Source organism: Choloepus didactylus, chromosome 18 (genome assembly GCF_015220235.1).
Source record: "Choloepus didactylus isolate mChoDid1 chromosome 18, mChoDid1.pri, whole genome shotgun sequence".
NCBI lineage: Eukaryota > Metazoa > Chordata > Mammalia > Pilosa > Megalonychidae > Choloepus > Choloepus didactylus.
The window spans coordinates 52,279,139-52,289,741 of record NC_051324.1 but is presented as its reverse complement, the minus strand read 5'-3'; the positions used below and the strand labels follow the sequence as shown (position 1 = coordinate 52,289,741).

Sequence of the window (10,603 nt, the reverse complement as noted above, 5' to 3'; positions counted from 1 at the left end):
CGCGCTGCTCCTCACCTCCGTCGCCGCCCCGCCCCCGGCCGTTTCCTCTCCTCCCCGGTGCCACCGGCGCACAGACCTTCAAGCTCATTCCGAGGCAAGAGCCGGGTGCGATGGGTTTGCGTGGGGGGGTGGGGTGGGGTGGGAGGTGTGGGGGGTGCGGGACCCTGGGAAAGGGAGAGGAAATGTGATTGCGTCTCCCGAGCCCTGAAAGGGGGATGGGGCGGGGGTGATTAGGAGGCTGTCCCCGTCTGCGCACCCCAGATAAGGCAGCACCACGGGCTCCTAACGGACTGGAGTAGCCCCAGGCCCATACTGAGGTCAGTGGAGAGAAAGGTCTGATTTTCTCCGACACCGTGGTCATCCCAGGCTGCACAGGGGTGAGTGCGTGCACCCAGGACACGCCCCTTCCCAAAACCATCGGCCTGGATCACCCATCCCCTCAACTCCCTCCACCTGGGCGGCAGCCTAGCTCTGGCCAGGGTGGCTGTTTTTGCTGTGTGTACTCTCCATCATCCCCCTTCTCTTTGCTCAAGTCTCCAATAAACCAAAGTCCACATCCGGTTTACCCCTTCTCAACTCCCCTTGACCACAACTACCCGACCCAGGCCAAATGGATGGAGGGAGACGCTTCAGTCCTTCAGAATTTTAATGGAGGAGATGAGGGAAGGGGGAGCCATTAAGTGACTCCAACTGCAGAAGACAGAAAAGCTGTGTTCCATCAGCATTTCCCCACACAGCCCACCTAGCAGATGTAAAGCCACAGGCTCCCTAGAGCCCGTGGGCCCTGGGGGACCTTTTCATTCACAAAGGCCATTGGTCTCTCCCCTCTCACTGGCTGGGATTTACTCAGATGGTAACAGTTCACAGCCCTCCCCAGCCCCTTTCCAGCAGTAACTTGGAGGCAGGCAGTGGGAGGTGACTTTTTTAATATCATAAATCAGTGTCTGGCCCTGCCTCGCATTACCAGGCCCCTTGTTGGGCCTCCTATCTTCATATTGCCTGAAAGGCTGCCTGCAGCCAGGGCTTCCCCCACCCCCTAGGAAGGATCCAGCACCAGCCTGAGAGGGAAGAAAACAGCAGCTAAGGGGGTGGGAGGAGAAAGAGAGAGAAGCTTCTGCAGGTGCACATATGTATGTACATACCGAACACATGTAAAGTGTTAGATTTACAGACCCCGGCTCAGGGAGTCTAGGATGAGAGAAGAGTTAGGATAGGAATAAGCACATCTTTTACCTTGGTGCCTCAGCCTCACCCTATCCCAGATTTATGGGGTAAGTGGAAAACCTATCCCTGGGGTCCCAGCCTTCAGGATTGGAGCCCTTTTGAGTCTGGTGGAGTAACAGATACAGTCTGGGCAGACACTGGGTCTGTCTCCTTTTGAAAACCCTACAAGGGTGGGAGGTCAGAAGTAAAGGGAGACAGGACTCTGCTAGAAGAACTTGACGCCACGGCCATCGCTGACGGTGATGATCTCTGCCTTGTGCTCCTGCTGTAGGGCCTGCAGAGCCCGCAGTAGGGTTGCCTCATCCAGCCCATGGAACTCTGGACAGGGAAAGATGGGGCAGTCAGGGACACGCGACTTCTTGGAGCCCAGGCTCTCTTAGGAGAGCAGAGTAGCTGGAAGCTGAGACCTTGAGAGGCCAGGGCATGCAGGTGCCATCTATACTGCTGCAGCTGCCACCCACACTTCCTGGGCACCCTTTAAGAGTAAGGGGGGGAAGAAAGCCTGTGTCAGCAAGAAATGAGCATTCATGCTTATTTCCCCCTCCCTGGTTTTCACATCAGACTCGATCCCTACACCTCTCCCCCGTTAGTGTCTGATGCACAAAGGTGACACCATCTGCCTGCAGGCCACAAAGTGGGAGGCCCTGATAGTCATACCTAGGGAAAGGCAGGGCCCTTTTTGGACGCTGACCCTAGTTGCATATCTGTACCTATCAGGAGAATCTGTTTGAACAAAAAGAATAACCAGTACCCCAGGCCAGGAGACCAGTAAGGCCCAGCAGAGCTACCTGCCTTTTCCTAGTTAAGAGGGACAAGACTAGGAGTCAAGAACCAGCTGAGTGCCTAGAGATATGGCAGGATACTACAGGGAGGTGTGAAAGGCAGGAGGCAAGCCCTGACAGGCTTGCACACCTCACCCCTTGCGGGGGCCCAACTCTTGAGTCAGGGAGCTTACTTTCGGAGGGAGCCTCCAGCTTTTCCCAGCCTAAGTGGTGGACTGGGCAATGCTGCAGCACTGAGGTCATGGGGTAATGGTGGGAGTAGCAAGCAGAGGCCTGCAAGGCAGGGGATAATGCCAAGGCTGTAAACTCTACTAGAGCAGCCAGGGCTTGGCAGAAAGGGGAGGCACCCCTTGTTACCCCAGCTAAGATTGGAACTTTTTGTGATCCTAAGGATCAAAATACAGAGCCAGAAAGAAAAGAGCTAAAAGTGTATTTATACTATGCAAAAATGAAATATACAAATCCTTGCCTGGTCAGAAATCAAAGTATTTAAAAGGGTTGGGGGTGGAGGTGTTAGCCCAATCCCTTCAGCTGACACCCACAAATCTTGAGCCTTTTATAAAAATAAAGGGTGGAAAAAGCCAGAGTAAGCAAGGAATGAAATTTCAGGCCCTGGTTCCTCATTTGGCATCTACACCAGTAATTCTTAACTTTTCATGGGTCATACATGACCTTGAAAATCTTACAATAATATGGGTTCTATCCCTAGAAAAATGTACATACATCCATGCAAACGATTTTTTTTTTTTTTTTTTGCATGTGAATTCAGGTGGTTTCTGGAATCTTGGATGTGGGCTAAGAACATTTTTTTAAATGTAATACTTGTAATTCATAGGCAGAGAAATGGGAAGTCTGAATGCCAATTAAACCAAGACTGGTGAGAGGAGGATTCAGCTGACAAAACTGCGGGGGTGGGGGGGTGGGGGTATTACCCTGATCCTCTGTGTCTTCCCCATTGGTCAGTTCATACAGGGTGAACACAGAGTTGTTTTGGCCACTCTTGGAAACCTGTGGAGACAGAAAACAGGGATTAAACAAGGACTAGCAATCTCCTGAGAGAAGGTAACCTCACCAGCAGCACAGGAATAGTACCTATTACCAAACCAGGGCTCACTGTTCCCTCTGCAAAGTGGTCTAAAAACCACAAACCCTACAGGTGCTATATTTATATGGGTACACACACATTCAGAACCACTAAACCACAGGACTTCACGTGTCTGAGGAGTGACCTCTCATTCTGGTTGTTTTCCTGTCAGGAATGGGTGGTGTATGTTTATTGTTTTAGTTGTCGATGCTTCTTCCCCTTATCCCTCTCTTGGAAATGTTTAGGCCTGTGGTGGCTGGGAATCTAGAGGAAAGAATATTCTTTCCCTACACCCACACTGGTTCAGAATGCCTCATTCATGTTGTGGACAGCCCCATAAGGATGCAGCGGGGAATGGGCCCCATCTTTTTTTTTTCTTTTTTCTTTTCCCCTTCCTTTCCCAATTTATCTCCTGTGGCCAGAGACTCTAGCCAACAATAGCACCCATGGTTGCCAGTACTTCATTCTCCAAATATGGCCTCATGTAGCCCCTGGACTCCTATGGGCAAAAGAAAGGGAAGTTCTGTGCAGTTAGGGAAACTGAGTCATGGAAAAAAGAGGCTTGCCTGGAAAGTTTGCACCTCCTCTTTCTGCCCCCTCCCCACATTGCTGACTCTTTCTGGAAATACCAGTTCTCTGCTGGGCACAGATACAATTCTCTTTTGCCACGAGCCATTGCTGAGTATTTCGTGACAGGATGGTCTCACCCACTGATAGATGAGTTTCCCCCATTCTTCTGGCCTTCGCCACATGATCAGGAAGCTAGACTTGTTCTTATCCAACCACTCGAGGTTCCCTGTAAAACAGACACTTATGAAAGCATCATGCTCTGAGAGAGGGAAATACTAAACTGGAAAGAAGTGGAAGAGACTCAGCTTTCAGGAAGAGATTGGAGGGTGGAAATGGACTGTTTGGGCTTCAAGTCAAGAGAGAGAAAAATGTTAAAGGGGAAAGACTTGTTCTATTCTTCCCTCAGAAAAACCCAACTAAGAGGAAAAAAATAAGGAATCTAGGAAACTGAACCTACCTTTCTTCCTTAGTTCCTCTAATACAATCTGGATTGATTCCATAGGGAGCTTCCCTGGTTTAAAGTTAAGGGAATGACATACATTTGAATTGGGTAGGGGTAAAATTCTCAGAGCCAGTTCCTGCTGAGAACCAAATAACCCTTCCTGTCCCTCCCACAAACCTATACATGCAATTCCCCAGTAGGATATAAATTGGCATTTTCTGGATATTGGGGGGAGGAGGACAAAGAGAAATTCTTCTGATTAAAAGGAGGAGCTTTAGAAAATGAACCGTGCTACCATTCCTCACCCTCTGTCCTCTCCCCTCCCTTGAGATATTTTAGGGATGAATCAGGCAGCAAAAACAAATGATCCTAACTTCCTGGCTGGGGGTGGGGGTGGGGGTTTGGGGTGGACTGAGAAAGTTATTAATGGTAGAAGAGGGGTTTAAGTCTCACACAGGAGAGGGCAGCAGATTCAAATAGCCAAAAGGGCTGAGGCAGAGAAGGCTGAGATTCAGCTGCAGGGGCAGAGATTCTAAGACCTGAATGACACCTAGGACAAGAGGCTGACCCTATGATTTGGTACTGCATTGGTGCGGGGGGGAGTGCGGTTCAGCTACACATGCTAGCTCTTTCCCAGGTCCAGTTTTGGGGGAACCTATCTATCGTGGATAAAAGGTGGTGGTGGGAGGAGGACTGAAGTCTGGGCACTTGAGAAAGTGTGGAAGTGCATCTATGAGGGCGGGGATGGGGGGATCCTGAGGGAGGATACGCTGCAGCTTGACGTTGTTGAAGAGCGGGCTCTCCTGAGCTTCCATTACCGTCATGCTGGATTGTTTGTGGAGGCGGCAGAAGGACAAGACCAGCGAGCACCAGGCGGCCAGCTGCTTCTGCCGAGTGTCCACGTTCGGCTGTAACCTGCCGGGTGAAGGACGTGGGGCCCAAAATTAGGGGCCATGAGCGGGAGAGGCGCAGCATTTGCGGGGCGGGGTGGGGAGGCGTTAGGGGGAGAAAGCGGGGACTACAATGGTAATGGCTAGGTTCTTTCTCCCCCTCCCTATGTGAAGCAGAAGGTCTGAGCCCAGTTTCCGGGGTGGGGAGGGAGGCACAGCGGGGCTTCTCGGGGTCTGAGCCTCACGTAAAGAAGGGCGGGAAGCGATACTGCCACGGCCACTCGAAACTCATCGCCATCGTAGTAGCCCAGGAAACCCGGAACCTCCCGACAATGACTTCCTGTCTCCTTTATCTCACGTCCGTGCAAAAAGCACAGCAGAAAGGTTCCGGATGTTTCTAAAACGAGGGGTGGCCTGATCGCAGGAATCCTCCTCTTCAACTGTTCCCGCTATTGTCCTAAAAGTCCTTAACTTTAAGAGCAGGCAGTGCCCTGAAATGCCTTTTTTTTCAATCCCAAGGAAGGGCAGTAAATTCTCTAAGGTGGCAGTTTGTAGAACTGCCAGTAGAACTCAGGCCTTCAGACTCCAGCCTAGGCTTGCTTGTTTCAACTATGCAGGCTTCTTTTAATACTATATTAGTGTCAATTGCCATTTAACTTAAAGGTTTCTCAATTCCTCAGTTCCCTCAATTCCTAAGTCCTTTGGCTCCACCATTCTTCAGTTTCCTGCAGCACATACAAGAGCACATCTTGTAGCTTGCGTTATTAGAAAAAGCTCTGCTTCCGTGATTCAGAGCTGCAGTCTTGGCCCATGATCTTTTATCTCCTGCCTCTCCCACATCCTCACCTTCCTGGTTGCAAGTCTTAGGGCCTCTTTTGGTCTTATCTGTCTCCTTACCCAAGCTAGTCAGATCTGTCCCTTTGTTTGCCTACCTGTTGATCAGTCCCCAAACCAGGCTTGTTGCTCCCTGCCTCCCCCCACCCCACCCCCTTTTTCCACTCCTGGGCTGCTTGGTACTGCTGGGAAAAAATCACCAGAACATGTTGGCTGATCCCCAGATTACCTGACTAACCTTACTGTTGGGCTTTTAGTGCAGCCCCATGACCTTTAATTTGTCCTTTATTGACACTCTGTCACATTCCTCAAGGTAGCTATTCAAACTTTTCCATGCTCATCAAGCCATTCCACCTGCCCCCATCTCCCCACTCTCTGTAGAATACCCCCCCCCATTTTAGGAGATTGCAGTCATACATGTGAACCCCTTAATTTTTTTCTCTCTACCTGTCACCATCCTTGACTCATTCCTCAAAAATCCTTCTCCATTTTTACTCCTTTTTCCCTTTGGACTCAAAGGAAGAAATGTCACTCTCTTTCCAAGGCCAACTCTTTGGCATATCTTCTTGAGCCTCTCCTTTCCAACTTCCTTCAGGACTTCTCTATCTACTATCTTGCCTCTGTTCCTTTCCACTGGTTCTACTCCTCTAGCCTACAAACATAACTCAGGTTGTCCCTATTTGAAAATATGTACAGTTTCCTTCCACCCTCTCAAATCAACTGTCTTGTCAGGACACCCAAGTCTGCCCTTCACTGTGCACAGTGCCTGACACATAGAAATGCCTGGCAAATATTTGTTGAATGAATGAACCATTCAACTGATAATGCTCTCTTAAAGATCACCATCTCCTTTGCCTCCATGGCACTGCTTATCCTGTTTCTGCTACTACCTCTCTGATTGTTCCCTCTGTCTCCATTTTTTTCCTCATTCCTTAAATGTGTTTCCCAAGAGCCTAATCTCAGCCTTCTTCTTTTCAATATACCTTCTCTCTTACAGCTCTTGTTGCTCTCATGGCTTCACATGGCATTTCTGTGCAGAAAACTCCCAAACCTATATTTATAGTTCCAACCATTTCCCTCGCCACTACCCCCTGTTTCTAACTCTCTGTGGGATATAAGAACTTGAATGTCCCATTGTTACCTCACATTCTACATCCTTTTCTTCAGGCCAGTTCCTTCCCCAATGGCCCTTTTCTATTGTTACTGGTTTCATTCTTCTGGTAACTCAAGTTCATGGCCTACGTCAGCCCTAAATACCACTCTCCTTCGCACCCTCATATCCAACTCTTGCTGACCCCCCCCCACACACCCCACTTTAATCATCTCTCCTGGTTTTAAATTCTTTTCCGTTTCTCCATTCACCACTCTTCTGGTCCAGGTTCCCATTTTCTCAAGCCTGGATTATTGCCATACTTTCCTAATTTCTCTCCTCTTCTCTAGGGGAATGCTCTCCATTTAAAGTTAGCTCGTGTAACAACTCCACAATCATCCTCCTGTGATCACAGCTCCTGTGATCATCCCAGCCAGATGTGACCTCTCCTCCTTCCTTTGCACACAGATAATGTTTGGTTTGTATCCCTTGTGTGACTTGTCACACGCTCCATTGTTTTTATTTGTGCACGTCAGTACTTCTACTAGATGAAAGTCATTAAGGGCAGAAACCAGAACTTATCTAACATACCTTTCCCATACAATATACTGCACACAACAGGCCCTTGATGTATATTAGCAAAATGCATGAAGGCAAGTATGTGCCAAGAAGGAGGTAGATACATCCTTAGGGAAGAGAGATGCATTTGTGGAAATAGAGCAAAGATTTATCTCAGGAGAAAACTTGAAATGTCCTAGTTAACAGATGAGTCTTTAGAGAGACAGATGTGTCCTGGGAGGAGGAGAAGAATGTCTCAGAGTATGAATAGATACATTCCAGGAAGAATATAGGCATCTGTCTATGGAATAGACAGTCTTGTCCCAGGAAATAGCCATGCATGTGCTCAGGGAAGCAGATATATCAACAAGGAGGAAAGGAGAGTCCCTAAAGAGGCTCAGGGTGCCACAAGGAATAAACAGTTTTCTCTAGGAGAACAAAGTTGTTTTCCAGATGTCCTCAATGACCTGGCAGGTGTATCCCAGGGAGGGCTGAAGGGGGGGTGGGCAGGGTTCCCTGGTGAGAACTGGGCTTCACTGTCCAGGGAACTCATAGAGGTGTCCCTTTATAGAAACGATGAGTCACAGAGAGGGGTTAACTATGTCCCTGGAAGGTGGGAAGATGTATTAAGGATATTGGGGTGCCTCAGGAAACTGATAGAAGAGTCTGGGGAAAGAAGTGATGGTTGCTATCGAGAAGACGGATCTCCTGCCCTCAGACTTATTGCTCCTCAGTTGTGCACTTCTTCCAGGTCACATCCATCTTCTGGTTGTTGGCTCTACTGGACACTAGGGGGCAGTATGTGGTCAGCCTGTCAGCCACACCCCAGGTCCAGAACAACTAGGATGAGAGCCATGGACCTAGAGGGGGAGTTGTGTGAACCTAGGAGAGGAAGCCCCACTCAATCCGGAGGCTCTTAGGGGTGGACTCCTGTAGGTCAGGACAGAGTTCTTATTCCCAAACTGCGGGAGTAAACTGAGGCATTGAGGAAGGGGAAAAGTCAGGGTTCCTGGGTAGCCCCCCTTTCTTCTGGCAGAAGTCACAGGAGAAATTCCTCCCACCCCCCTCCCCCAACAGCTTCCAATTGCTGGCCCCCATCTGTTGTCCAGACCGGAAGGGAGTCTCTTCCTGCGTGTTTCCTGGAGCTGGGTTTGGAAAGGGGCAGGAAAGGCCGGGCCTGGGAGGAAAGAGTGTAGGGATGTGGCCTTCAGGGGGAGGGGTGATGAGGGGCAGGTGAAGAGGGCACTGGGCCCTCTAGATTCTGCTGCCCAGAGCTGAGGGCCTGTGGGAGTGGCTGAGACTCTGGGAAGGACACTGGCCTCACTGGGATGGAGAAAGGGACAGTGTTAAAAAAAAAAAAAAAGTTTATTTTGAAGATTGCAAAGCTTGTGCCATGACCCCACCAGCTTCATTTCCACCAATCCAAGAACCTGCAGTGGGGATAGGAGTGAGAGAAGAGGGTAGGGAAGGGAGGAGAGAGACTTGGTGGGGGTAGGGGAGAGGAGGAAGCCAGCCACTGAGAGGCTTGTGCCACCCTAGGCCTGGGCCTCACTGTCTTTACTCCGCCATACAACAAGGGTGACGAGGAAGGGGATCAGGCAGATGGGGGCTATGATCATGGCCAAGAGCACATCCTCTGGGGGGTCAGAGAAGGTGGGCTGCACCAGGGAGCAGTTGGCAAAGTGGATCTGGTGAGTGTCAAAGATGATCCTCTCGGCCCAGGGATTGGGGAAGCCCAGGCCAAACTTTTCAGCATTCAGCTCCAAGCAATCTCGCAGGCTGCTATAAGGCCTGGGGGTGGGAGAGGACTCGAGTGAGGGAGGCATTGGGCCCAGAGAGAGGACTGCCTCACACTCATTCAAAGTCCAGCTGCAAGGTCCACCCCTGGCCCAAGCCGCCGGCCAGCACTGCCCTTACCTGCTAATCATGGCCCAGTCACACCAATCCTTTTGGATAGAATCCATATAAGCCTTATAATGCAGCCAGCAATGTTGGACATATGTCTTGTACTCCTCCTCCACTGTCTTCCCTGTGGAGGGAAGATGCTCCACGTTGACGCTATCCCTGGCCCTCCCCCCAAATTCCCTGTCCCAGATACTTCCAGCATGGAACCTGTTCCTTGATTCAAACATGGGAACCCCCAGGAATGACTCGGAAGGTTTCCCAAGCAAGATACTTTTGGCCGAGGAGACAATAAAGGCCGAGGAATCAGATGCCTCCCATGTGCCTAACAAGAGCTGAGACACACACCTTTTAAGGGGCAGCAGGAGCATTGTGGAATGAGAGGGGAAAAGACCACATGAGAGAACAAAGGAGAGTTTGGTGGAGTACTAATTGGAGCTGAGGCCTGCCTGGTGGGAAAGAGAGCCTTCCTGTTGACCTGGCTCTCCTCCTTGCCCTAAGCTACCGTTTGACAGCAGGGGTACTCACCTTCTGACTTCAAGATGCCTGGGGTAGGAAGAGGCTGAGCCAGGGACTCCTGGGGCTTTAGAACAACTGCAGGCATAAATAGGAGAGGGAGATGGGATGGACAGGGAGGTGGGATGGCAGGGACCCAGGCAGCGGAGTTTGGAGGGTTTGTGGACAAGCCCGTTAGAAGTTAGTTAGGGCTACCCTTGGAAGAGAAAAAGGAATAATCCAGGCCCCCCAAGAATAATCCTCAGTGCCCAGGAAGGGAGGGGCTGGTACCACTCACATCCAAGTCTTAAGAGTCCCCTCCTCCCTCGTCAGTCCCAGACCTCCCAAGACGTCTCCGCGGGGCCCAGGCACTCCAGCTTTCCCCAAGTGGGAAGCGGCTCGCGCGGCTCCGCACCGAGCTGGGGCCAGGGAATGTCAGAAAGACAGCGCTTGTTTGTCCGTATATCTGTCCGCATCTGCACGTCAGGGTCCTTTCCAGCCTCGGCCGTCCAGCCCCCCACCCATCCCGGGCCTCCAGCTACTCCCGCCTGGGCCCCGGGGTGCTGCGCTCACCGCCCAGCAGCAGGAGGAGGCGGAGCGTTCTCCGCCGCCCGGCGCGGGTCGCAGGGAAGCGCGGGCCGCCCGCGGCGCGCTCCGCTCGGAGCGAGGCCATCGCGCCGCAAGGAGGCGAGGAGGCGAGGAGGCGAGGGACGGCGGCGCGGAGCCGGGCCG

The 10,603-nt window shown here is 51.1% G+C and overlaps 2 protein-coding genes across 3 annotated transcripts; both read right to left on the bottom strand.

Annotated features, from left to right (window-relative positions):
- Positions 1-628: 628 nt before the first annotated feature.
- VPS25 (vacuolar protein sorting 25 homolog) lies at positions 629-5,948 on the bottom strand. Of its 2 annotated transcripts, none has more exons than XM_037809705.1 (6): positions 5,238-5,948; positions 4,872-5,017; positions 4,118-4,171; positions 3,798-3,886; positions 2,939-3,014; positions 629-1,699 (listed from the first exon to the last, which is right to left on the bottom strand). In XM_037809705.1, the coding sequence occupies exons 1-6, from the start codon at positions 5,288-5,290 to the stop codon at positions 1,566-1,568; spliced, it is 552 nt and encodes a 183-aa protein (XP_037665633.1). In that variant the 5' UTR covers positions 5,291-5,948; the 3' UTR covers positions 629-1,565. The 2 variants fall into 2 exon arrangements, with proteins under 2 accessions (XP_037665633.1, XP_037665634.1); XM_037809706.1 differs by having other exon boundaries at positions 629-1,542; positions 5,238-5,932.
- A 2,872-nt stretch (positions 5,949-8,820) lies between these two features.
- Positions 8,821-10,603, bottom strand: RAMP2 (receptor activity modifying protein 2). Its single transcript, XM_037809707.1, has 4 exons — positions 10,445-10,603; positions 9,905-9,970; positions 9,392-9,503; positions 8,821-9,265 (listed from the first exon to the last, which is right to left on the bottom strand). Exons 1-4 carry the CDS (start codon positions 10,542-10,544, stop codon positions 9,010-9,012), a joined length of 534 nt encoding a protein of 177 aa, XP_037665635.1. The 5' UTR covers positions 10,545-10,603; the 3' UTR covers positions 8,821-9,009.

What these genes read in the sequence shown, in the direction of transcription:
- VPS25 (XM_037809705.1), bottom strand. Translation starts at nt 5,290, where the DNA reads ATGGCGATGAGTTTCGAGTGGCCGTGGCAGTATCGCTTCCCGCCCTTC. An exon ending in CAACAACGTCAAGCTGCAGC is followed by an intron (nt 4,172 to 4,871) that starts GTATCCTCCCTC and finishes ACTTTAAACCAG; the next exon opens with GGAAGCTCCCTATGGAATCA. An exon ending in GGAAGACACAGAGGATCAGG is followed by an intron (nt 1,700 to 2,938) that starts GTAATACCCCCA and finishes TTACTCTTAAAG; the next exon opens with GGTGCCCAGGAAGTGTGGGT.
- RAMP2 (XM_037809707.1), bottom strand. Translation starts at nt 10,544, where the DNA reads ATGGCCTCGCTCCGAGCGGAGCGCGCCGCGGGCGGCCCGCGCTTCCCT. An exon ending in AGGCATCTTGAAGTCAGAAG is followed by an intron (nt 9,504 to 9,904) that starts GTGAGTACCCCT and finishes TTCCCTCCACAG; the next exon opens with GGAAGACAGTGGAGGAGGAG. An exon ending in GACTGGGCCATGATTAGCAG is followed by an intron (nt 9,266 to 9,391) that starts GTAAGGGCAGTG and finishes TCCCACCCCCAG; the next exon opens with GCCTTATAGCAGCCTGCGAG.